General features: G+C 40.3%; 1 protein-coding gene across 5 annotated transcripts in view; it reads right to left on the minus strand.

Annotated features, from left to right (window-relative positions):
• Positions 1 to 27,500, minus strand: part of elavl2 (ELAV like neuron-specific RNA binding protein 2) — a 34,350-nt gene that overhangs the window by 4,064 nt on the left and 2,786 nt on the right. For 2 of the 5 annotated variants that reach the window (XM_060864211.1, XM_060864210.1), the window contains exons 2-6: positions 11,468 to 11,558; positions 9,378 to 9,615; positions 4,775 to 4,878; positions 1,302 to 1,455; positions 216 to 441 (exon numbers count right to left, since the gene is read on the minus strand). In XM_060864211.1, coding sequence (XP_060720194.1) covers positions 216 to 441; positions 1,302 to 1,455; positions 4,775 to 4,878; positions 9,378 to 9,615; positions 11,468 to 11,539 — 794 coding nt within the window. In that variant the 5' untranslated portion in view covers positions 11,540 to 11,558. Of the gene's footprint in view, positions 1 to 215; positions 442 to 1,301; positions 1,456 to 4,774; positions 4,879 to 9,377; positions 9,619 to 11,467; positions 11,559 to 27,500 lie in introns of all 5 variants that reach the window. The other 3 variants (XM_060864209.1, XM_060864208.1, XM_060864212.1) reach the window with 2 other exon arrangements.

The raw sequence follows: 27,500 nt of genomic DNA on the forward strand, positions 1-27,500 counted from the left end.
ATTGTGTGCAGCACAGACGCAGTGACTGGCCGTCTGGTACATTATTATACGTTACGTTAATTATACGTGATACTGAGTCACATTACAACTACAAGAGAAAGAAAGGTGGAAAGCAGGGAGAACCATTTTTATGCATTTAATAATTACAATGAAATTTTAATTAGAGATTAATTAACCCTCAAACAGCTCTACCAAAAACCCTATTCCAGACTTACCTGAATCTCTGAGCCTGCTGGGCAAGCGGTCCTGGGTATCTCCTGTTTGGAGACTGGTAGAGCTGAGAGAGCAGCGCCTGGCTGGTCTTCTGACTCGGGTTGTTGGCAAACTTCACCGTAATGGGCTCGGTAGCTCCAGGAGGCTTCTGCCCATTCAGCCCCTTAATGGCCTCCTCAGCCTCCACACGCCGATCGAAACGGATAAAACCCACACCCCGAGACACACCTGGGCACAAGAGGAAAACACATTACATATACAGGATAAGACCAAGAGCGCACACATTACAGGCTTGTCGGTTTTTTCTTTCTTTTTAAAAATCAGTCCCACAGTCCCAGCCCACTCGGTTTCTGCTGGAGCACAAGACCACAGTGAATGTACGAGTACAGGGAACCGCAAGCAGAAACAATTGTGCATCTTTCACCTTCGCTAAATTAGCCTCTGAAGGAATATTACTGGTAACGTTTCAGCTAAAGGTAAGACTTTGATGACTCAGCTTCTGTCCCCATTGCAGAATTGCCCCCCCCCCCCAACTTTCATTTATTCTCTCCTTTTCTTTTCTCTGAAAGATTCTTTAAATGGACAGAATCAAGGTTTACATAGCGGCAACAAACACACACCATCTCATAAACAGGAAATGTGAGAAAGCAGAGAGAGAGCGCAAGAGAGAATAGTAATAACAGACAGTTGCCATTTTGGAAAGGGAGACCAGTCTGACTGTAAAGCTAACTGTAAGCTTACTGTGAAAAAGGCATTAAAGCTGCACCTCAGGGGAAAACCTTTGTGTATATGAGAGAGAGAGGGGTGGGGGGTGTCGTCATTACACAGTCTTTCTCTGCTCCAAAATCCATTTCACATTTTCTCTGTCCATGCATATTTATGACAGAAAGGATTGGACTAACCAGCAGCACCTGTAACATCCTCCAGCGCTTCTGCTCGCACGCGCATGCGCTCTCTCTCTCTCTCGTGAGTGACATTAAGAAATCAGACTCATCTTAAAAATGACCCAGGAGTTTGTTATTGGGCATTTCCTGTAGCTCTGTGTCCTCTGAATGATGCTGAAACTCGAGCAGGTGTGACTCACTCACCTGTGACCTGATCGACGAGGATCCGGGAAGTGATGATGCGTCCGTACTGAGAGAAAAGCTGCTCGAGCTCCTTCTGCGTCATGGTCTTGGGCAAACCGCTCACATACAGGTTGGCGTCTCTGATGGAGGCCGAACTTGGACGGGCGTAGGACACCTGATGGCACGACACACGTGTTACACATGCCTTAACAGCTTTACACGCCAACAGCAAGCAGTGAAAACGGAAAACAAACCCAAGACACTAAATGTGTCATTTCTTGGGAATGGAACAAGACAAATCAGCATAATGTCCCAAACCACACCACCACATCCCACACATCCGCTGTTCACTGTGGATGCATCGTAAACCATACTCCATATTTACTACACTAGTGTAGAGCGCAAGTTTTCCTCCAGTGGTGACTTAACACCAGCCCCTTAGACTAGAACGTAGAAGTCTAATCTATCTGTACAGTGTCATGTTTCTGCAACTGTATTGTACAGGACGTGCACGTGGGTCAGGAACAAGGGAACAATTTTTCCATTGCATCGTTTAGACCAACCTTTACCTGATAAAAAAAATAAACCCATCAGGAAAAACAGCAGCGAGCTCCAACACGGCTACAACTGAAAAGTAGATCTACTGTTCACGGTGTTAATGCCAGTGAAGCTCATCTAGCATTGCATTTGTTGCATGACGCCAGGTTTGTACGAGCTCCAGATAATGTTATCAGCTACAGAGCAACTCTGATCATTAGCCAGTCATGTTAGTGATTTAGAGACAGTTTGATGAGTGTGATGGTCAAACGGTTGCTTACACGGTGTAGATCAGATGTATGGCTCGAGTCCAGTTCTGATTAACGCAACAGACACTGTGGAGCAATTCACTTAAGAGACGACACAAAATACATTAAGGGTTTAATCAACGATCCGCACCCAAAATCTCCTAGAGGACTTGGGACTTGTGCTGGTTTCATTATGATTTTATTCTTTACTCAAACGGTGTAAATGAAGCGATATCCAGACTTCTGTAAGGCACGTTTCTCTTTCACACATTTTCTAAACAACTATCACATTTTTCATTGCTGTAATACACAAACTGTAAAGCAACAAATTCCACACTATACAGTGCAGAAGAGCTGGAACAAGGGAGGCATTTAAACTCCCTAATGTCCCTAAATTCCCAGACCTGTGACTCCAGCCTAAGAGGCGATTCCACAGAAGCTTCTATAGTGATGTGTGGATTAAAGACACCTTGGAGGTCTGTAAATGTAGTAAACATGCACATGGCACTTTACTGTCGTTCACTTCCACTGTTCAATACCTACATTTTCCCCCCAAAATACACAACTGCAGAGCGTCGAGCCTTTGACGCTCTAGCGCTGCGAAACGGATTTTATTCTTCATAATAACGTTACATTAATGCACAAAAAGCTTTGACAGGCCTACAATGGCACATTCTCACTCGAGCATCTAAGCTAACGACGCAATCACGCCCAACCACTGTCTATAGAGCGAGAACGCTTTGGAACAGATGGAGATATTTATAACGCAGGAGACTGCAACACCTCTCCAAACTGTGAGCTGTTGCTGCTCAAAACACCGACCAAATCCCTCGGCTCACGCGCGGCCCCAACTACAAGCATATGCTAAGCTGCTTTTGGCAAAACGACGACGGCATGGGGCATCTCTCTCTCTCTTTAAACCATGAAGATGAAACGAAGAGTTTAGTAAAACTAATGCCTGACTGCTTGCTCTGTAGAATTGGTAGCTGACTAATTCCAAACTCCACATCAGCAAGTTACTAAACAAATCCAATTAAAAAGAGAAAACTTGTGACCATGTAACATTACAAATGTATTTTAATAGTTAATAGTAAATCGTACATCGTTCCTTTAGCTGCCACTCATCTGAAGTGGACATGTTTCTCACAAGCCATAAGGAGGACTGTGTACACACACTTCAAAGAATTCATTGCAGATATATTATCTAGACAGCTAGCAGTGCTAACAAGACAAATCCAGGAGAAAGAGGACTTATTCTTGCCAGGATTTAGGGAGTAAAAGATGCGACAGTCTTCTTTATCTGACTGATCCGTCAACACGGAATAAACTGTGTAGCAGCTACAGAAACACTGAGATAAAGGAAGCGCCGATGTGTCGTCTCAAGGCTGTACAGGATGACGCATCAATCCTGCATCACAACACTAATGTACAGTGTTATATTATAAACCAAACATGACATATCAGAATCTTTATTTCTGTACCCGGGCTTGCTAGACCCTAAATATTGTTGGACACTAAAGCGCAACCATTTTAATTTCAACGTGACTGTGAGCATCATGGGAAAGTGTGTGTGGTGGGAAAATAATTTGTGCATTACTAGAGTTACTGTTGCATCTTTATAAATCACAGCTGAATTTCTTTCTACTCCTTAACAGTTTTATCTCGAATGAGGTTTTTGATGCCTTTCAACTGTTTACTTAAGAGGACAAAGCGAGACGGCGGCAGCAAGCAGCGGTGACACCGAGCTCTCTAATAAACAATAATAATAGAAAAGAGGAGCCCCTTGTGCACTGTTTTTTTTTTTGGGACTAGCAATAAAGCGAGCGCTTGAAGAGTGTGGACTTGGAGCATCATCACGCTGTGCTACAGAAGACTAAACTTCATGTGTCACTAAAGCTTGGTTCGTCATTTTAGGAAGACAACTAGTGCTGTAATATAAATCTGCTACTAACTAAAATCTCTCTCTCTCTCGATCGCTCTGCCTGGGTGACATAGTGCCTGGTGCTTATCTGCCTAAATTTAATTAGAATGCTGGCAGACACGAGACGTTGGCTCGGCTCCGCAATCTCGACCATGTCGATAAAAACTGCCCACTTTTAATTAAAGCTGCGACGCAGTCTGCACGCACAGGAGCTGTGATCGATAAACGCCACCAAACTTGCCCTTGCTTTTATCTACTTTACGTTCTGGAGAAGGGACGAAGCGAACGCGCTGCCATAACCGAACACTCGCTCGTCTGTCGCTCTAATGAACGCTTTTCTTCCTCCTCCTCGTGACCTCTAACCACATTTGTTCTAACGTCCAACATTTCTTTCCTTATTTAACTTCATGGCTTTTCTTTCAAAAATACATTCAGACTGAAAATCTACAGTTGTGATTTCTAACAAAGTGTTGGATTGCAGATCCACCAACACAGTCCTTTTACGTGCTGCTTATTCTAAGAACGGCACACGGGAGATTGTGCGTGTTTTACAGCAACCACTCGCCGCTCAAGGGGAAAGAAGCTGCCACTCATCCGTTTTAGTTATGTCTGCACGTGCTCTGCCAATTTCACGGATAATTGTGCGTATGGTTTAGTAAGAAGCATCAGATCCTTCAACACAAACAGCTGTCGATCGTCCCACACGTCTATCAGCTCACCTTGTGTTCTGACTGGAGGGGAAAACATTAAACGTAGTTTCTAAGCTGTTCTGTCTAGATGGCTCTTACCTTAATGGTTTTAGTTTGCAGTCGCAGCCCGTTGAGTGTGTTGATGGCTTTTTCTGCGTCTTTTGGATCCACGTAGTTCACAAAGCCGTACCCGAGGCTCTGCCCTGCGATCAAACAAGCAGGTTCAGATATTGTATTTTAATACGCCTCAGTAAACAGCTGAAATGTGATCACAAATAAATCATTCTGTCAGAGCTATTAGCTATGAAACGAAGAGAATTGCATTTTGTGGTGTTGCTCAAAGCACACGCAAAATACAAATACGACAAAGTCAAAAACGTTTGCAAAAATGTTTATACGTCTTTCGCCAGTCACAGCAACACAAACACCCCACTGAACATCAGCCGGTTCCGAAGTGAGAAATGTTTGTTTATTCTTCCACAAACTGATAATTTAGGGGGTGGAGATGGCATACAAGCCGCATGGAGACATTTATACAAACCGCTGCACGTGGGTTATTCAGGAGCTCTGACTGGTCATGGGGCATAACATGAAATTCAGCTCATGCTGCATCGTGTACAGTAAAACAGGCTTCAGGCTCGTATTTTCAACGGAGCCAAGCAAAAAAAACGTTTACTGTATTATCAGGAAACAGAACGCAAAGCAGCCATCAGGTTATTATGTGGCACGTAGAAGCATCCCCTCTCTTTTCATCCTGCTTACTGAATTTAAAGTTTCTCCTCCGGCCTTAAATGATGGACGGTTTTATTTTAATAGACACGGGTGGGGTGGGGGGGGAATAAATAAATAAAAATAGACTGCTGCTATGACTCATCAGGCTGAGCAATGAAGATCTCTGTTCTCTTGAATAATTTCAATCTCAAATCTGCCTGAGGAATAATAAATAAATAAAAACAAAAATAAAGCTCAACACCCACTCCCTTCCACCACATGGTAGCGATGCAATTTCCACAGCCAAGATGTAGCTGCTGGTCAGGTTCAGCTCAGCCTCCTCCGCTACAGCGAAACCTTCTAATGATCAGCACAGACGGTGAGATTGCAGTGAGAGGATGCTGTGTGCCAAATCGCAGCATCCAATCCAAAAAATTACAGCAAAAAGAGCAACACAGGAAATCCTACTCTGGGTAGACGGAGCTGGTGGTTTGTTTGTTTTTTTGGTTTGGGATCCCCAAAGCTCAACCATCGGGAATGTGCAAGACAACCGCTTGCCATTATACAAAAAATATAGAAAAAACTCCTTCAGATGAGTCTCAAAAATAAATAAACAAGGACTGGGTGAGCACATGAGCATGTTTTATTAACGGGGCCCAAATGAACACAAAGCAATGAGCAGACAGGACGGTCAGAAATTACAAAACATGCATCGGATTTACGATTTCTGGTCTTCATCTGGATACACAACATGATTAACAAACAAGTTTAGTCAGGATTCAAATACCAGCACATCAATCCATTGTTGTGTTTCCATGCAAACACCAGAACACGTCTGTACTCAAGCCACGAGGGCGTTATTGAGATCACACACTGAGGTTGGAAGATGAGGTCGGTGTTCAGTGGTGTTGAGTCTGAGTCAGGACTCTGTTCTATAACCTTCACCTCTGCACCAGGTCTTCATGGAGCTGTGCTTTGTGCACAGGGGCATCGTCATGCTGGAACCCAGTTTGTGCACTCTTCGTTCCAGAGAATGGAAACCGTAAGAATTTTGTACCTTCGTTTTACAGTTGAGGGGAAAGCTTACATATAAAAAGGTGTGACGTCAGCATCCTGTGTAAAATACATAAAATGCATCCAGCATTTTACGTATAAAAGACGTACATATTTGGCTATTAAGTGAAAAAACCTTTTCTTTTCGTTTGAATGCTGCCAAAGGAACCAAAGGTCTGACTGTGAATGTAAATAAACAAAATAATGGATTTCATCTGACAAGGTGAATTTGTTACCGTATCATAACTAGCATTTTTCCAACATGAGGGGGCGAAAAAAATATTACACATCTTTCAGTCACCAAAACCAACCAGCAAAGTGCCAATTAAACTGGAGGAATACATATTCGTCCCCGAGAGAGCGGTTCCAAGCACCTGCTTTCTCTATAATTGGCTCCCCGTTTAGTGCGTTTCTGTGGGGGATCTAACAAAGGTGTGCTTTAACAAGGAGACCAAGAAGCTGAGCGGAGGAAAGGAAAGGAGGAAAGAAACAGAAAAGATGTGTATTGACAGAGGTCAGGGCTAAATAACGGTTACACAAGTAGATCTTTAGCATTCGACTGCAGTTGAAGTTTTTAAAAAAAAAAAAAAAAAAAAAAAAAAAAAAAAAAAAGCTGATTCACCAGGACGGTGATGTAACACCTGAGCAAAGCACAAACGACCACAAAGGCCAAAAGTCCAACGTTAACCGTGCTCCAAAACACTAGAGTCATAAATCACAGAAATACATCAGCCACAAGAGCCACGTCCAAAAGATAATCCGTAGTGATGAGCGGTGGGTGTTGAAGTACAAGCTGCTCAGGAGGAAGAACAGAAGCATCAGAGTCTGCTGAAGGTTCCCGAGATACCTCGAGACTCCGTCAGGGGTATAAACTGTTCATGATGAGGAGAGTGAAGAGGCTCATCCGCTACAGCAGGTGTAGTGTTCATCTTCACCTGCTCTAGGCTCCTGCGTTTCCCAGACCAAGAGAGAACAGATGATCATCTTCCTCTTTCCTCAGTTTTGCAGGGTGACGTTTGGGTGCCTCAGAGACACAAGCATGGCTGTGTGTTTTTCCCCCTTTTAAGGAATAAATTCTTCAGTTGTTATACAGTAATCATCTTGTACAGACACGTTTGGGCAGGAAGAACTCTACAGTGTTCACTCTGAGCTTCACAGAACTCTACAGTGTTGTTCATCGTGGCTGTGTTTACGTTTTAGAACTAAACCTGTGCATAGAAGCAGCATGTGGGAGATTACTTCCACATAACGAATTTGGCTGAACACACGGGATCAGATTCTAACAATTCAGAAAGCTAGATGGGATGTGTCCACGTTTGCAGGAGGTTTTAATGCATCTTACTTAGCTGCAGAGCCGAAGAGCCGGTGGCGTGCTGGGTGGATGTGTGTGGTGCAGGATGCTAAACAAATGCCTCAAATAAACCCACTGATGTTTAACAATTAAATGGCTCTTTAAAAGGGACTGAGCCGATCTGCTCGGATAGCGGGTGAAGTTTCATAACCACGCTCGCTAAGGGGGAAAAAAAAAAAAATCTATATATAATAAATAAATAAATAAAACGAGAACATTTTGCTCAGTTAACACAGCCGATCAGGCTTCGCTGTTTATTGGGGAAAGAGCCATTTAATAAATGTAGTGATGCAGAGCTATAAAGTAAATGAGAGAGAGAGAGAGTCATGCTCAGAGCGCTAACTTTTGAAATCAAATGCTTATTCTGGTATTGATTTTGTTTGGAGGACAAACAAGCAGGTCTACATTTAAAAAAAAAAAAAAAAAAAAAAGGTTAAGAAATTACTCCAATACTCTAATAATCCAAGGAGGAAGTCAGTCTGTATTTGTTTTGTGATAAACTCTGGATGGCCGAGAATAACCCTGCTCTTATATCTAGTGTTAAATGTAGTAGCACGATACACACACACAGCTGCCAAACTGGGAGCTGAAGCGAAGACACATGACGGCAGTCATGAAGAGGATATTTTGTAAAGAATGTAGAAAGCATTTTGCTAAGAAGTGTTGATTTCTTCATATATGGAGACTTTAGGGACGACTTGTAACGGCAGACTGAAGGCTGTAATCGATAGAAACTCAACACGAGTGATGTAAAGAGAAACAGATGCAGCAGTGTGATGAGTCCTACGTGTTCACACATGGCTCACAGTAGTCAGCGGTTACTGAGGTGAGGCTCCACAGTGATGACAGCTTTCACGTAGGACGTCCGTTTCATAACAGTCGTATCAGAGACAAAGCCCGCTGCATGCCCACGTCCACAACACAATAACCAGCAGCGCCTATGAGCAACAGCCCCAAATTTAGCAACGACTTCATCCCTGATCCCTAAGAATACTTGATCTGCTAACATTTAAAATATTACCCGTGTCTTGTTCTTATTCTGTTTGGCACTTTTAACAATGGACTCATCCTCATTTGGATAAATCTGAAGAGTGACAATATAAATAATGTCCTTTCTACAACTGATTGTTGTCCAGTGGAAAAGTGCAACCAAGAGCCCCTGAGGACTTCTAGGAAACAGACAGTTAATACTGAATAACCAGCGAATATTAGTGAGGGAAAAAACTTCAGAAGAGACATTCAGGCTGAACATCTAGAGCTCTTCCTGTAACACCACACTCGGCCGATCACACAACAAACCATCCGCTTCATTTCTGACAAAGATTTGTTTTTATTAATATTTATATTTTCCTCTCAGCCTCAGATGAGGACAGGGAACAGAGCAGGCGATGTGCTTTGGACAATTTTCTGGCCTCGACCTTCAGAATCTTTCAGGCTGCACTCGGATCGGCACTTCACGCTTCTGTGAGCAGAACAAACCTAAAACTGTGTGTGTGTGTGAGTGTGTGTCCTACAGGGATTTCAAGCCTATTTCTTAAAGTAAAAAGTGAAGGAAAAAAAAAAAAGGAAAAAAAAAAAAACCCTCACCTGTGATTTTGTCTCGTACGAGTTTACAGGACTCGATCTCTCCAATGCTGCCGAAGAGGCTCTTGAGCTCCTCCTGGGTCATGTTCTGGGGCAGGTAGTTGACTATCAAGTTCGTCTTGCTGTCCTCCATCCCACTCGACTCTACCGGTGAAGAGCAGCTGTTCATCTGGTTCGGACCGTTGCTCGTGTTGTTGCATGTCGGTCCGTTTGAGAGCTGCGTTTCCATGGCAGCAATCACCTGCTAAAGAACCCCAAAAAAAATTTAGGGAAAAAAAAAAAAAAAAAAAAAAAAAAAAAAAAAAAAAAAAGGGGGTGGTTGGGGGGGGGGTTGTGGGTTGGGGCAGATTAGTGTCAAGTCAGAACACACACGTGTTAACCTTCCGTCTTGCCAACATGTTATCATGAGGCATTTTACCTGTAGGTGCGAGAAAGATCTTAAACACGGATAATAAAACACTAATAAAATGGGGCTTTATTGATGGGGAAAAAAGTTTGCAGGTGTTTAAATTTATTATTTATTTTTTTTTTTTTTAAATCAATCTGTAGTGCATCATGTATAGAAAATTTATTTATTCAAAATTAAGTCTATTTTATTTAGTCATTTTATTTAAATGCTGTATATTTGTATCTTTTTTGGGTTATAAATGGCAGAAGGGATAAAAACCCTCAAACTGTTTGCGGTCTGAAGTGTCAGTTCTTTTTTATTTAAGGTGTAAAATAACCCAGAGTGTAAACGTTTTTCCTGCCCTCTCTCTCACACACAGACACACAAGCGCTAATAGAACCATAAGCATCAGTGACTAATTATCTACAATCACTGATCAGGTTGTGTGTGCTAAAGGACGTGAAAGAGTTGAGATCCTTCACAGAGGAAACGGCAGCTCCATAAATGACAAACTTTTTTCCTCTTGTGTTCAGAATAATAAGAGCCAGAAATATATCAGGAGAATTAACACCATAATTAACACGGCTGTAGCAGAAAGCAGCTGATCAGCAGTAAAACATTTCCTAATCATATTAACATTAGCACCAAGTAACAGCTAATTACACCAAGCTGGAGAACAGCAGTAAATACAATTAAAGCTTATTTACCTCACAGCACATGGACACAATCGCCCCCCCTTACACACACATCCCCCTGCTACAGCATACCCCCTTACACACCCCCCTGCTACAGCATATTCCCTTACACACACCCCGCTACAGCATACCCTCACACACCCACCCTGCTACAGCGTACCCCCTTACACACACACCTCCACACCATAGCACCTTACGCGCACACATACCCCTTTACACATACTTCCTTACATACACACCTACTTACATACACATCCCCTTACATAGGTCAGTCTAGACACCTATACACACACACACACACACACACATATATACATATACACATACACCCCACCCCTTATAAACACTCACACACCTAACCTTCACCTGAGAATAAACAATCCAACCTGTAGCCTTTTTTAAAAACCCCTTAAACATCAAACCCCTTCTGCAACCAACAAATCCACAACACAAACTCCTTCAGAATTTCAGTCTACAATCCAAGTCTTCAAATCACTCTGGATTTACTCTGGAGGTCTCACACACACACACGCGCTTCCTGAACCTTTATTTGCATAACTGAAATGCATCATTTCAGCTGTTCATTTTCCCCACTTGCATTCTGCATCTCTAAAGGCGCTCTGTTTAAACTACAGTTTGGTGTGTTTTTTAATTGTTGCCTTTGCAGCACTGTTTTACGTTCTGTAACTGCTGGAGCAGCAAAGCTTGCACACTAACAAAAGTGTAAATAACTAAATAACTCTATAAATGTAATATAAAAAGGGGCAGATTCGAGAAGACGTGACTAAGTTAACGGCCCGAGCATGAAAAAGTTTAGAGTCAAGTTTTACTTTTAACATGACAAACCGGACATGTTTACTCTCCATACTGTGATTCGTAAAGCGCTCGAGATGCAACGTGGCGCACCACAGGAAAATGTCCATGAATTTAATAACATATGAGGGAGAGGAGAAGAAAAAAAAAAATTTTAAAAATGAGATAAAAAGTAAATAAGTAGTAGTCCCACAGACCCCGGTCCATGGCTCAGCCGCCCACGAGCCACTTCTAAGCAGAGAAGCCACATCACACAGCCTGACTGCCATGTTAGTTTGGAGATGCCGTCTGCAAAAATGTGGACACAGAGCACACCGTGTTAAACACACATCAAAACACATCACATCAGTACACAAACAGGGGGAGGGACTGCTTTTCCTTACAGTTTGTTGACTGGGGACGCCATTCAGACATCAGTCCATAACAGAACAGAACATTCATAAAGTCATTTACAGTAAAAAAAAATCTTTATTTCATGCTCAAGTCTCATATTATAATCAAACACCATTTATACACGACACACAAGCGGTGTCTACTTTACATCCCAAAAAAAGAGATACACTTGTGCACACTAGATTACACAATCACCAGCTTTTTTCAGTCTTTTACATTTATTATCAGGACGTTAAAGCTTCCAAGTTCACGGCTGAATGATCAAAGCGTTATAGCGCGAGACGGTCAGCAATGCACCGATCTACTGTCTACTGGAGACGGCTGTGACGAGCAACGGATCTTGATTTGGAAGAAAAGCAAAGAAAAAGAAAATAAAACATTTGGAAAGCAAAGCTGAAGTTCGGAATCGTGAACATTTTCAGGTGTTTAACAGTGAGAAATGTTAACAGCAGGATAAAGAACCAATAATCTTAATATCTCGCTCTCGCTCACTCAGCTCATTTTACTCCTCAGCTCAGAAGTGCCGCACTTCCATGTACATGAAGCTGTGTGCGTGCACATAGTAAAAGCTCAGTTACTAAAGTAAAAGCTCAGTTACTCATCTGTACAAATACAGACTCAAATACAAACTAGTTTCTGCTCCTTTTAATGCCTTTTTCTTTCATCACATTCACAGCTCTCTCTCTCTTTCTCCCTCTCTCTGTTTTATATTTAAAACACAGTAAGATCACTTGCTTGTCAGGTTAAAGATGAATTCCTTTTAAATCTTAATAAATAGAAGCGACAGACTGATTAACAGCAGCTAAAGTTAAGATTTTTGTACTGAACCTTTAAAACTAATTTTTTGGAATTGACAAAATTTATATTTCAGTTTTCAATTGCAGACAGTCGTTTAGGACATTTTTATTTAAAACCTGAAATCATGACAGGTTAAAAGTCAAACGCTTAAGAGGCACCAAAGAAAAAAAATTAATCCATGAACAAAAACAGAACAAAATGATTAACATCATGATACAGGCTTCATCAGATGATACGGTCAAATAAAACCCTTATCGGTTTCTTTTTGTAACGACAAACCACTATTAATCCTGATATTTTCTCACAGTAAAGCTATTGATAAAATAATTTCCACCCTATTATTAACAATTAAGGTGATTAAGATGGACAGAATGTTTGGAGGAAGACTAACAACAGGGGAATAAAATGTAAGAAGGAGCAGGCTGACTGATATTCGCAGAAAAGCAGAATTAGTCGTGCTGATTTTCGGTTTACATTGGTCAGAGACAGAAATGTGTTACCTCCCTCACCAGGTCTAATGTACTTACTCAGTCCTGTGCTTTGGTTGCCTGGAAACCTAATTGACTAGAGTATGACGAGCTAATGGGTTAATTAATACAAACGAGGCCCGTGCATGGAGCTGCATACGGACAGAGCTAATGAGCGAGCGCTCAAATTCCCATTATGTAAGCGAAGTCCTTATCGTCTCTCCACTAGCGCTCTCGAACAAAACAGCAGTAAGGTCTCTGACCAGCGTCTCTACTCATCTGGCCACGTTTCCCTTCCCTTACACTGGTAAACCTGAGCAGGCAGGGCACGGCATCGAGCTGCCTGATTACCTGTTTTGTTTTGGTCCTTGCCTCGGGGAACAGAGAAGTGAAAACCTGCTAAAATTCTCTTAAAAAAAAAATCTGCAGAATTGAATCTAAGCTGATTTATAGTGAGTTTCGCCTTCATATGTGTGTCCTGAGGGCAGTGTGAAACATACATCATGTCCACAGTCGCATGCTTACAGAATAAACACGTCTACAGCTTAGAAACAAACACGATCCAGCGCTTCATACTGAAAGGCAGCGTCACATGGAACTGTGTTTACACTGAACCTGATCATTCAGCGAACACAAACCCGGTCACGTCTAAATAAACATTTTATAAAAACGTAAAACGTTTTACCGAATGACAATGGGATGAAGGAAAAAATCCTGTTGCATAGTGAAAAAATATTTTGGATGTTAGAAATAACTGAAGTTGGATAATGGCTCTGATGGGGTGTAAGGAATAAGGACGTTTTGCGGAATGTTTTACAGAAAACAACATCGTTTAAGGTTCTCTCACGCATTTTAGTTGATGAATGGCAGAAGAAGGTGTGTTAAAGGATGAAAACATCCGTATGAAACATTTGCTGGTCAGAAATCTAATGCTGGGAAGTTGGAATGAATCGTTACTGTGTATTGAATGAGAAAAGAAGCAGTTGGTAAAGAATGAGTCAGGAGTTTGATTGTTGGTGTAAAACTCAACACACAGGATGTCTGCAGCACTACAGCTTGGTGCTTTGGCTCAGTTTAACATGCCAGGAAAAAACTTGTCCGAATCATTTCCTATAACCGAGTCGATTCAGAGACGTTCTCAGAAGACTAAAGAGAATCCGTCATTTCGCTCAGATGCTCTCAGACCGGCTGTGTTTTGACCGTGAGTAATTTCTCAGTTCTCGCCTGATTGAAGAATAAATAAATAAATAATTCAGACAAGGATATAAAAGAAATGTTTAACAAAAGCTGAGGTGAAGTGATCAAACACTCAGGAATCATTTGCAGCTCCTTAGACACTTCTTTATAAGTAACGAAATCTAAAGAAATTTTTCAATAAATGAACAAGTTCAGGGTGAATACAGAAAGGATCCAGGTGGACTAATAAAACCTGAACAAAACCAGCAGAGATTCAGCAGGAAGTCGACTCGAAACGGAATCCAGGCTCAGTTATGATTGACGTTGATGCAGATTCCTATAATAAAAACACTTTTCCCCCCTCCCGCCGCACACCAGCCTTTTTAATTTAACCACGTCCGACAGATCCAAAAGGGCGAATCGATCCAATCCGGCAGCATCTGAATTTGTTCTGCAGAGACCGCATCTTTAGCCTGTGAGAGCTCAATACAGCCTGAGGGAAAGAAAGGCTGACTGTGAGCCAGACAAAAACAGCTACGCGAGGCAAAAAAACGGCGAGGGGAAGACGGCTGCACTGTTTATCTAGCTTCTACACTCCTCTCCCTCTGTAATTTCACCTTTTAATCCAACAGGGAGGAAAACATTGGCCCACTTCCTGGCTTTACAAAGCAGACCAATAAAAAAAGAAGACAGAAGTGGATTTCAGGAGGGACGTGTCCACTACTCTCATCCTACGCATTAAAAGGCTGTACTAGATTTCAGCCTGTGAACTGAATTAAAAGATGATTCATCAGTTGAATATTTAATCAGGAACCTGAAGAGACGGCTGTCTGCTTGTTGAATTGATCCTTACCTTCACGTCCTCAAACAAATAAAACCCGATCGGTTTACACAAAAGAGGACACGTTCACGACTCCAACCAGAAGCCACTGAATTTTATTGGGATACTAAAGTTTAGATATTTATGCTTGTGAACCTCTAATCCTTGATGCTGATTTGAAATGCTTCAACAATTCTATCGCTGCTTTTGAACCAAAGAAGTAAAAATAAATTCGTGAAAAAATCCCACAAATACCAAAATTCTTGTACAAATTCTTTTTAGGAAACAAACTAAACACTGCATCTACAGACAAAACCTTCAACAGTGTCACAATATGACATTAGAAACATTGGTAGAATATAAAAAAAAATACATTTGTTTAACCCTCCTATTGTCCTCCTATATAAATTAGGAGCGCTGAGTCAACTTCACCTTGTCTGTTTTGACTGCTTATAAAAAATGAAGTGTATATATGAAAGCCATTTTTTTTTTTTCACCTTTTTAGTCAAACTTGTTTCCAACATATTAACATATATTTTGCAAAAAAAAAAAATTATTTTTGGTATAATAAACCTTATTTATATACAAAAATGCCTAATTTTTTAGTAAAAAAAAAAAAAAAAAGATTTTGAATTATTTTCACTCTAGAGGCACAAAAGTTAATGCACAGTTACAGGCTGGTATATTTCAAGGGCAGGAGATAAATAATAATAATAATAATAATAATAATAATAATAAAAGCAAATAATAAAACCTGTTTTTTTTTCCAGGCCAAATTGACTTGAATGCTTATAAATCAAAAATTCTACAATTATTACCATTCTGTGTGTAATATCTATTTTACACTTGTAATATCCATTTTGCCCACCTGATGTCATCTGATCAACCAACAGGCTACACACACAAAAACATGCCATAATTTCATGTGAATAAAACTTCTTTTACCTTCCTATGTTTTTTTATTATACTTAATTTATGAACGATAAACCTTATGAAATTTTGCCATGTTTTGAGTAAAATAAGCAGAAATTATTAAATATTATTTTGGATAACCACTGACTGAAACATGACATACATTACTCAGCATATTTCCAGGCCAAAGCTGACTGATGCAACTAAATTCACAAATAAGAGGAAACAAACATGATTTGAATATGAAAACAACGTGCGTGCGTGTGTGTGTGTAAAGCTTGTTGGTAGATCAGATTTTGCCCCCAGTTGCACAAATGCATCCAACAAGTGTGAAATATTTACAAATGAGTAGCTTTTGTTTCTGGAGGCCTAATGAATTGCTATTGTGTGCGTGTGTGTGTGTAGCATCATTTTGGTAGATCATATTTTGCCCTCTGCTAGGCGAAGGTATATCAAAAGTGAGAAATATTTACAAATTTTTGTATTTTTGTCTGGAGGCCTAATGAAATGCAATGCCCAATATGTGTTTGTGTGTGCATGTGTGTATGAGTGTGTGTGCGCGTGTGAGAAATGTTTACAAATGTGTAGCTTTTGTTTTGTCTGGAGGCCAACTGAATTGCAATGCCCAATGCTTTGAACAGTGTTTGTGTGTGGGGTTTTTACACCTGGTCACTTCATGCGTTTTCTGTGATCCGTTAGCTATCCGATCGTAAAAAGACCAGGTGTAAATGCCCTCCGAAACTGTTTCGAGACAGATACAAATCCGATTGCTCAAACCACTTCAGGAGGTGGTCTGGGACGCATTTCGGATGAAACTAGACAGGTGTAAATGCATGTGGTTGTTCAAGCCACATACATCAGCGCTATACTCCTCCCAAACGGAAGTACGTCACTCGCAGGTGACTCGCAAGTCGTGCATCACGCCAGAAAGAAACGTTTTCCCACCAGTGCTGGCTCCGATCTTTCACCCAGGTGTCTCGTTGGGTCTTAAAATGCACTGCTGCCACCAGCGAAAATGCAGCAAACAGTAAATGCTTTTTTTTGTAGCAACCGCATGTGTTCCATTTCAATTACCCCGGAAATGAGGTAAAATATTTGCATTTTGGGCGAGAGTAGAAAGATCAGATTGATATCCGATTCGCCAAGACGCATTTATGTGGCCTAATGTAAATGGAACAGTTTTAACAAATCAGATAGCTATCGGATCAGTTAAAACACATGAGGTGACCAGGTGTAAAAAGGCCCTGTGTGTGGCATTTGATTATTAGATTTGATTAGATCATATTTTGCCCTCTGCTAGGCGAAGGCATATAAAAAGTGTGAAATATTTACAAATGTTTGGCTTTTTTTTCCTTTTCTGGAGGCCTAATGAAATGCAATGCCCAATTTGTGTGCGTGGGCGTGTGGGGTGAGTGTGTGTTTTGGGTGCGTGTGTTAGTGGACATTGTGTGTGTGAATTTTTTGTCTGTATGTTCATTGCGCTGAAAAGGGCAAAAGTGTCACCTATTGCCCCACTAAATGTGGCCGGGTCAAAATGACCCAAGCTGTTCCAAAACGCAAAGTATATATTGTTCTGAACCCATAGTTCAATGAAAATAGAAAATAAAATTAATTTTGCTTGCAAAGTTCATAATTTGGAACAATCCTGCTAGATTTCAGGCAAATATGTGGAAGAAAACCCAAGTTATGACACATTAAAATCTTCCAGCCGGGTCAAAAAGACCCAGGGAAAATAGGAAGGTTAAAGCCTTAAGTCCAGGGGGTTAAAATAAAGAAGCTGCTTTACAAATAGGGTCATGAGACAAATGTGTACATTTTTAGTTCTACAATTTATAAAGAAGTGTTCTCTCTCTCCAGCTACAAAGATGGATTTTGTACTTTTAAACGTTTTAAACGGAGTTATAGGCTGTTTAACATACGAGTGAAAGCGACAAATGAAGTCCGCCAGACAAACTTTGACTCAACAGTAGTCGCAAAATTCGACCATGGTTAAATCTTTACAGAATTGGTGATAAGTAATAAAAAAAAATAATAAATTACATACACATACATATACATACACACACATACACTCATCTCCCAGTGTGTCAGAACCTATCCGGTTAATAACACGGTCATTAAACAACAAGCAGAAGCTTTAGTACCTTTTTCTCCTGGACATGCAGCTAAATTCACACAGTGTATTTCAGCAGTGCATAAAAATACACAGCTGGGTGCTCCTAGGTCAGAGCGACCAACAATGATCAAGCAGGTCAAAAGAAAGAAAGAAAGAAATTAGATATATGCTGCATGTTTTGCCCTACTTGGGAGATGGTTTATTATTTGTAAGGAAGAAAGGCAATCTGTTGGATAACGCTCCGGCTCGGCCTCAGGGGAAGGACACGCGAGGACCGTTATTTTCCTGAACCTCAAACAGGAGCTTGAGTACAGCAAAACAATCCTGATTTCAACACAAAATGCTGATCTCCAATGACGAGGTCACTCACAAAATGTCACGAGTTTAAGGAGACATCGCGATTGTTTGCTTTTTTCAAAACAGTTTAGTTTTTACTACATTAAGCACTAGAAATTGGCTTCCGCTGTTGACTTCAGGATAAACAGGAAGAAAAAAAATAAATAAATACATATGCAGTCATCTTAAATCTCTTCTTTGTGATGCAACACAGCTCACAGCCAAAACATAAGCTGAAGGCTGCCATTTTCTCAAAGATGTAAGAACAATGTGTTAAAGAACTCAAACTTACAATGGATTACAGGTAATTACATGGAAATTTTACGAAAAAAAAAAAACCTAAAACTCAATGGATAAATGGTAATTGGGGATTTGGATTTTATGTAAAATAAAAACATTAAATAGTCAAAAGGAAACAAGTACATTTTATTGGGGTTTTTAATTATTGCAAGCATAAACACATTGCATTACCTTTATTTTGTGTTGTATTTTTATGATTTTCTCCGTATTCCAGAGAAGCCACACACTGAGCGGATTGTGTTTGTCCATGCGTCTGTCGGATTTCTTCGATTTATTCATGACGCAGCGCAATGTTTCAGACCTGTATGCAAATGATTATTACTCAGTGTGTCGTGTTTAGTGGATGAAATGTTCCACCATTTCAGACTTAAGGAAGGTGTAATAATGTTACGAGCCATACAGAGGGGCGGGGCTACAGCTGCCACCGCCCACAACCATGGTTTATAAACTCAGATGACAGATTTATAGATAAATTAAGATAAACATTTCAAGATGGCGGACAGTTTGTCGCGCTGCTTGAGGTGCGAGTGCTGACAGGAGGAAAGCCAAGCACAAATCATATTTCAGCATTTCCTCATTACCTTTATTAACCTTATCCAGGTACAGTTACCTGGAAGGTGAGTAACGTCAACTGGACTTCCTTCTTGTTGGATCGATCGAACTTCCGGATACGTAGAGTTATATTTAAAGGTTATATTCCAGCCTGAACACAGAACTTCTCTTAAAACACATGCTGAGAGTTTATTTCATAGACCGAAGCAAACATCTCCGTTTTTCTTTTATGGAAATCTAGGACTATTTACATCTACCAGGACGTCTAACTAGTGTTGAAAACGCACGTGATAACAGAAGGGGTGGGGCTTCAAGGCAGAGTCCATTAGCGCTCAAAGTTCATGAAGCCACAGGTCAAAGTTCAAGGTCAAGTCAGAGAGAAGCAGAAATGAGAGATTTATGCTTTCTGTAAACATTTTCCTGCTGGAAAAATCATCTTAATCCAAGTGTTGCTTTTTTTCTTATTTGAAATAGCTTAATAGTTCTACTCAGGAACTCCAGAGTCTCCTGTACTACAAGCAAAGCCAAGTCGACTTCAGAAAGCACATCTCACCTTGACAGCAGTTATACGTGAATGTATGCTGATTGATGACAAGTGAACGTACATTAATAAACAGACGTGATATCTCTAGCTTGATCCAGCGACATTTCTTCCACATTTGTAGCTCAAACGCAAGGCTGAAAGTTACACAAATCCGACTTTCCGTCTTGCTGCTTCAGAGAGGAACCCGGACACGGAGCTATTTTCAGGCGTCTCCCACAATCGATGCAACGAGAAGTCTAAAATAAAACAATCCTTGCCACCTTCCCACAAATCTAAAAACTCAACAGTACCACGGTGCTAATTGTTAGCAGTCGGTTGAGGTATTCTCATCACGGCCGTCTCAGATCTACACAGCTTTAAAACCATCCTGAAATACAGCAGCGATTTTAAACAGTATTTAGAGAACCTCTAGTCATCTGCCATTGTCAGTAAGTACACACTTCCTCGCTGTAGCTTTGTACTGATTTCACATACTGCATGATATAATCAGCACAAGTCTTAGACTATTCACATTGTGGTTTCATCTGAGACCTGTGCTGATTTGGTGTGATTTCAGACAAGTCTTTATACGCTGTAAACAATTTAACACGCCAGCAGTGTAGAGAGTTTAAATGTTCACGTGAAGGAGCTTTTAAATGAAAGGCTGCTCTGGTGAATTCAGGGTTAAAACCCGTGTGATCCAAAGTGAAAGCTTGAAAACGGTCACACTTCTTGCCATCGCTGCGGGTGTTATAGCAAGCTGCGAGGCAAAAATAATTCAGAAAGGAGCGCCAAATGATCTGATGCCCACGTACACCACACGCGGGTCTGGCATCTACCTACAGAGAGCTACTTTAACTCAATTCTCAATAACATTTAGAATGAAGGCCTACATCACAACTAAGGAGCTGAAACACAGAATGGCTAACATTTATGGTCAAGCTAAGGTTCAACTGAATGAAGATACATAGCTATGAGGCATAATCATAAGGAAACACCCTAGCTAGCCAGTTAATCCCACACACACGTTTTACATTGTTCCCTCAGCCCCAACGAGTCACCTGAGAACCATTTTACTACCATTTTCTGTCAGAATTATAAGCAACAACAGGGAACTAAATACAATACACACTGAATAACAGAACAGGAGAATAGAGAGGAAGAGGAAAGAATAGGGAAGTAGAAATAAGGAAGAGAAAACAGGAAGAATGGAAAGATTTTGGAAGTGGGAAGAATGAGGAAGAGGAGGAAAAGGAGCAGAGAAGAAAAATAAGGAAAACCTGAAATCGCAGCTCTGTTCAAGGGTGAGAAAAAGCAAAACCTTATTTCTCCTCACTTGTTTTAAATCATGAAAGTGCATCATTTTCATACATCAACTCCATTTCGGTCAGCACAAATGTTCCAGCACTTAATTGCTCTAGGGAAATTGCTCTAGGGCAATTATATCGCGCACTCAAGGTTCTTGTTTGTGTGTGTCCAAGAACATCAGAAAAAAGTAAAATAAAAAATAAAACAGTAAAACATCAGCTCCACTAATAAACAATAATAAGCTTTGCCCTGTCAGAATTTACCACGTTGTTGCTACAGTCGTAATATCCTTTGTAAACTTTGTAAGTTTCCTTTGTCTGTTATCTTATAGGAACCGTAATAACCTGCTTTCAGGTTCAGACTTCCCAGCATCCCTCACCTGAATCATCATGTAACTTATACTAGACACAGTACACACATCACTACCGAGCTCTTACAGCTTTTAGCCTCCTTCATGAGCTCGACCAAACCCAACGCATAATGGCTTACTGAAACGAGTCACCACGGAGTCGTCTGAATCAAAATGTTAACAACTTTGTCCTGGTTTGTTTTCAAGTCCCATAGATTTTAGTGAAAAGTGTTTCTCCTAGTGATGAAATGCCTAAAAATGTGGGCGTTTCCTTTTAAAATTAAAGAGAAAATCCTATAAAAGATAAAAGTTCTTCATAAAGCATTTTAACCCTTAAAAGAGCTTACAAGGTCAAAAAGTGTTAGGAGTCATGAGGAGACTTAAGGGGATTAAAAGGAGAAAATGGCTGAAAGATGAAAAAATGTGTTGTGCACAATATTAATGATAGCGAGTTAATAAGATGATACAGATATACATATTATATATATATACATACAAAAAAAACGACACAGGCATTATGTCATTTAGAGACTAACATCTCCGAGCTCAGAGCTGAAATGCCATAGCGGCAGAAATTATCCAACTGGTCTCTGACATTTCTGCTTTGTCAGATGCGCTTACATTTACATTACATTTATTACATCTAGATGTTAGAACATCTCTAATATAATACAGACTCGTATCTTAACAGAGACAAAGTGAAGGTTTTTAATAGAGCAGATTTTAAAAGCGCTCCTTTTTTTTTTTTTTTTTTTTTTAAAAATCGTACAACCAATCAGTCTTTGAAAGAATGTCACCTAGTAACAGTTTAAGCCCCGCACCCTCTCTAAGATAATTGTTGCTGCATTTCCCTTGTTTGGATTTGCGCCGAGTTTTGACGTGAAACGCTCTGAAGATACGATTCATAGTTTAACCTGAATTAGGAGCTCTCTGAGATCATTCTTAGACTTTATGAATACGCGCCCTGATCTTTAAGCGCCTACGACTGAACATGTCTGAGCTAAGACAGCAGTCCACAGCAGCAGGAAGTGTGTAGATAACTCGATATTGTGAGGATTAGGTCATGGTTTATTAACTATGATCGAAAAGCTGATTTTCATAGACCTTAATGAAGGCTATTCATTTCTTTTTTAGTTTAGTGCATGATGTTGAAAGAAGCACAGGCTCACATTCTTCAACATGCATGAATATACACAGAACAGGAAAAGGGGGGGAAAAAAAGATTCAAGGCCTCGAACAGCAAGTTAACCTAGTTCCATGACAGTTGTGTTCAACTGCAACACAGACAAAGAACAGAGCGCTCTCTCTCACTGTGTTCAAGAGGTTTGAAGTTCTTAAATGCTTGGCCTCAATAATGCATCAGAACAAGCTCGTACACCTTTTCTCTGTCGCTCCTGAACACCATGCACAACTTTGAACACGGCACCAATAATCGGTTGTGCAATGTGTCAGGATATAAAAGTGTTTAAATCTTCATGGACACCCCAGAATACAGAGCTTGAACAGTGAGGAAAATAAGGAGCTGAATGAAAGTCAAACCAATCATTTACTGCAGAAAGTCTGCACTTTAGAGTTCACCAAGATTATTTTAGTTCAGTCTAATCCACTTTCTGATTAACGATCAGTCACGACTCGCCCAACGTAAACAAAGAGATCGATAATAATTAAAACTCACTGCAGCTTTCAGTCGTGACTCAGAAAGAGCAATTTAACAAGGAGACGATGAAGAGGAACGAGAACGGGGAATGTACGTAGAAGGAGGAAGAAAAAAAAAAGGACAGATGAGAAGAAGGAAGAATGCAAGATAGAAAGCAGAAGGAGGAAGAAGAAAGAAGGCAACAAAGATATTAGTAGCAAGAAAAAATTAAAGCTAGAAGGAGACTAAACATTGTAAAAATGCTGAGCACTGACCACATTGCTAAACACTCACATTAACACAATATAAACACTTCTGAGAATTAAAGCAGACAACTGACCTGTAGCATAGACGAGATCTACAGATAAATCGTTAAAGAAAACTGAGATGAATTAACACTGATGTAAATATCTGTGTAAGTGTATTATGAATACATCATGAGATCGATACGTCACTGTAGAACTGTTAGTCTGAACATTTTAGAAGCATATCAAACCCCATGTAGTGTGGGGGATACAGGGAGCAGTGACAGCCTCCACACCTCATTCATTTCTCATCTCCATATCAGAGCAGGTTAACACTTCTGGACATGTTTATGTGGGTCAAGGGAGAAGGCACACTCTTACTGAAAGGTCACGAAGGTGACAGGTTTCGCAAACCCGAATTACAGAGCATCAGGAAGATAATCACATCTTAAATAAAACACTACAAGCTGATAGGTCCTACACTACAGAGTGTTAGAGGTTATGAGTGGAAATAGAGCTGTAGAGAGAAAAGAAGAGAGGTTATGAGTTATGAGCCCAAATCAGATTTTTTCAGGGTCAAGTGACCAGGTCAGACTTCTTCAGGAGTAGTGTGAACACTCAAATCTAGCCTAGATCTGATTTTTTTCAAATCAGATTCAGACCACTTCCATATGTGGTCCTAAATCAGACCCAAATCTGATTTTTTCCAATGTGGCCGCAGTGTGAACAACCAAGGCGGATTTGATGCGACTTTTACGTCAATCTACATCGACATTCGTCACAATTATGCGCCGGCGAGTATGCACAAACGTGACTACGCCTACAAAATGGATCAAATAATCAAAAGTTGCCCTCGACATCCGAAAATTTTCAACACTGCGTCTCTGTGCTGCCATTACACAAACATTTAGAAAGAAAAGCGAAAATGCTTACTTCCTCCATAACCTGCCAACTTTAGCGCAACGGCGTGCTGCGTGTGACTTCATTGTTATTGTTCGTTTGCGCATTCGGGTCAGTTCAAAACAGCAAACAGTTCACACTGGTATCTGATATAGGCCACATTTTAAAAGGTAATGTGAACAGCCAAACAAAAAAATCAGATCTGAGCAAAATATCCGAATTGAGCATTAAGACTTGCAGTGTGAACGCGGCTTTACAGAGGTTAAAGAGCGCTCTAGAGAGAGTATTACAGAGGTTATGAGTGGAGAGAGCACTCTAGAGAGAGTATTACAGAGGTTATGAGTGGAGAGAGCGCTCTAGAGAGAGTATTACAGAGGTTATGAGTGGAGGGAGTGGTATAGAGAGAGTATTACAGAGGTTATGAGTGGAGAGAGCGCTCTAGAGAGTATTACAGAGGTTATGAGTGGAGAGAGTATTACAGAGGTTATGAGTGGAGAGAGCGCTCTAGAGAGAGTATTACAGAGGTTATGAGTGGAGAGAGCGCTCTAGAGAGAGTATTACAGAGGTTATGAGTGGAGAGAGCGCTCTAGAGAGAGTATTACAGAGGTTATGAGTGGAGAGAGCGCTCTAGAGAGAGTATTACAGAGGTTATGAGTGGAGAGAGCGGTATAGAGAGAGTATTACAGAGGTTATGAGTGGAGAGAGCGCTCTAGAGAGTATTACAGAGGTTATGAGTAGAGATCACGCTTTAGAGAGAATAACGCTGGTACCAATATAGAGACGGACCTCTAGAGAGAATAGTAGAGAGGTCATAAGTAGAGATAAAGCTCTAGAGTATAGAGAGGTTATGACTGGAGCTCCAGATTAGAGGTTAAGAGTTGAGAGAGCTCTAGAATATGGAGTACTAGAAAGGTTATGAGTGGAGATCGAGCTTTAGAGAGAGTAAAGCTGGTACCAATACAATCTGTAAACCAAACACCACATATATAAAAAAAAAAAGAAAAACTTGATTCAATTGTTTTTTTGCACCTTGCAGATTTGCCTGAAACTGAAATACAAGCCAGCATCTCTTCAACCACTTGAACTAATCCAATGTGAATAAGGATATATTTGGTCTGGGCCATAAAACCTCCACTGCACACGCTCTGTGGAAATCCATTTCCAGGAGGAGAAAGAAATGAGAAATGTGAGATGACACCAGCTGATTAACAAAGCAGCTAAAACATTCATCAATAAACCATTACTTTATACTCATCACTTTGACTTTTCGATAAATAATAAACCTTTGTGAATGTGATTAACCTTTTCATGCAAAGGGTCCAGTCCATTTTTGACTATTTTTAATAAATTAATAAAAATCCAAATCTCAAACTTTGAGCTTTTTGTGCAGCTTTATGAAGCTTTTTAGAAAGTCATGCATCTCAGTGTAGCACAACCCAACACAATATCGAATCAAATACACTCATTCACCCCAAACCTAACAAAGAGGATTTAACTACCATTGTGGCACAAAATAGCTGAGCAACAGGTTTAAATTTTAAGATTAGACAAACAGCAGCACAATTTTGCAGCGTGGCAGGAAATTAAAATCTTTGAGGAAAGAACGACGGCATTAGGCAACTTTTAGCTAGCTTTTCAGAGATTTAGAACCACCATAAGATCTCACAGGGCTTACGTTCCTATGAACATGTAGCAAGAAATGGTAACTGCCATGACCACCCGTGTATCAGTTTTAAAGCCAGGAATCAAGGATTGTGATCGAATACTTTGCTTCAGCAGTGAATAAAAAGCCACACAAAAAGCTTTAATGTCACACTTTCCTAAAACAAGCCCAAAAAAGTACAGGAACATCCCTAAACTGGGCTGGTGAGGAGGGAAAAAGCTATTAAAAAGGAAAAAATAAAGACATTTTCCAAAAATAAGGATTGCAAAACTGACAGTTAGAACACACTCAATGACGAAGACACTGAAATAACAAGCACACACTGATTACCACACTGCCGTTTAATCAACTCTCAGCTCTTAAAAACGTGATGAGAAACTCAAAGAAATGAAGCACTGGAGTCTGAAAGCAGCAGTAAGATCATTCTCATTAAGTTACACTACTACACTCAGGTGGTGCAACATTCATCACACACAGCTACATGAACACAATCCAGATACTTTTATCTCTGAACACATCTTGAATCTCAGCTTTGCACTTTAAGCACAAAACAGGACTTTTTACCACATCCTGTTAAACCACATCCTGTTCAACTCTTATATCTACAACCAGTCAGAATGAACTTATTTATCTATAATGTGACAGGATTGTTAGGATTTTTAACTTAAATCACAAGTTCTTGTTAAGCTTGTTTGGCTACACACAGGCTAATAAACTGATTTTTTTCTACTTTTTGAGACTGGTGAAGAAACAAGAACTCAAGGCATTGCATGTGATAAATTATTCTCATAGAAGAGAAGAAATGTAAAGGCGTATGTAAGTAATAACACTAGAAACGAGGCTGTTAAAGGAAAATAAAGCACGTTAGGGTGGTGTGATGTAATACAACAAACTAGTGTCGCTCCTTCAATAAGAATCATGTGGATTATCCACCTTGCTCTTTAAAAAGCATGTTAATAAATTGATATTTATTTGGTTTTACAGCATTTCACTGTTTGTTATTGCATTTTAATTACTAAAATGTTGGCGTATGATCATTGTGGAAGAGGATCAAGACTTCAGGATGGGAAATTTTCTGGGGAAAGATTTTTGCTGATTACATTCTTACAGCACTCGCCAACACATTGGCCCTATCTATATCTATCTATCTCACTATCTATCCTCTGTCTGTTGCCTCTGTCCATCTGTCTCTGCCTATCTGTCTATGTCTATCTGTCTCTCTATGTCTCACTATCCTGTCTGTCTCTCCATCTAGCTATCGCTCTATGTCTGTCTATCTGTCCGTGTCCCCCTGTCTGTCTCTCACTATCCATCCTCTGTCTGTATCTACTGTCTGTCTATCTGTCCATCTCTGTCTATGTTTATCAGTCTGTCTCTCACAATCCTGTCTGTCGATGTCTATCTATCGAGTGATTAGCCGTTGCTATAGAAACGACGACATTAGCTCAAGCTAATTAATACAACAGCCATATATAAACCAACAGCTGACCAATTAGAACCGCGAAGCGAATGTTTAAGAGAATTTAAAAAAACTATTTACAAGGAGGATAAACTAAAAAAAACATTAATTTAAAAAAGCTAATACAACCAAGACAAAGCCAAAAAAAAGGCCGAATCCTAAATTGGGGGTGACGTATGTAGTGCACTAGGTTGAAGGAGGAACGTAACTGAGTCATAGGCCACGTAGTGCACGTGAATGACGCCATGAGAGGCGATTGGAACACAGGCCACAAATT

Source organism: Tachysurus vachellii, chromosome 2 (assembly GCF_030014155.1).
Source record: "Tachysurus vachellii isolate PV-2020 chromosome 2, HZAU_Pvac_v1, whole genome shotgun sequence".
In the NCBI taxonomy this organism is placed as follows: Eukaryota; Metazoa; Chordata; class Actinopteri; order Siluriformes; family Bagridae; genus Tachysurus; species Tachysurus vachellii.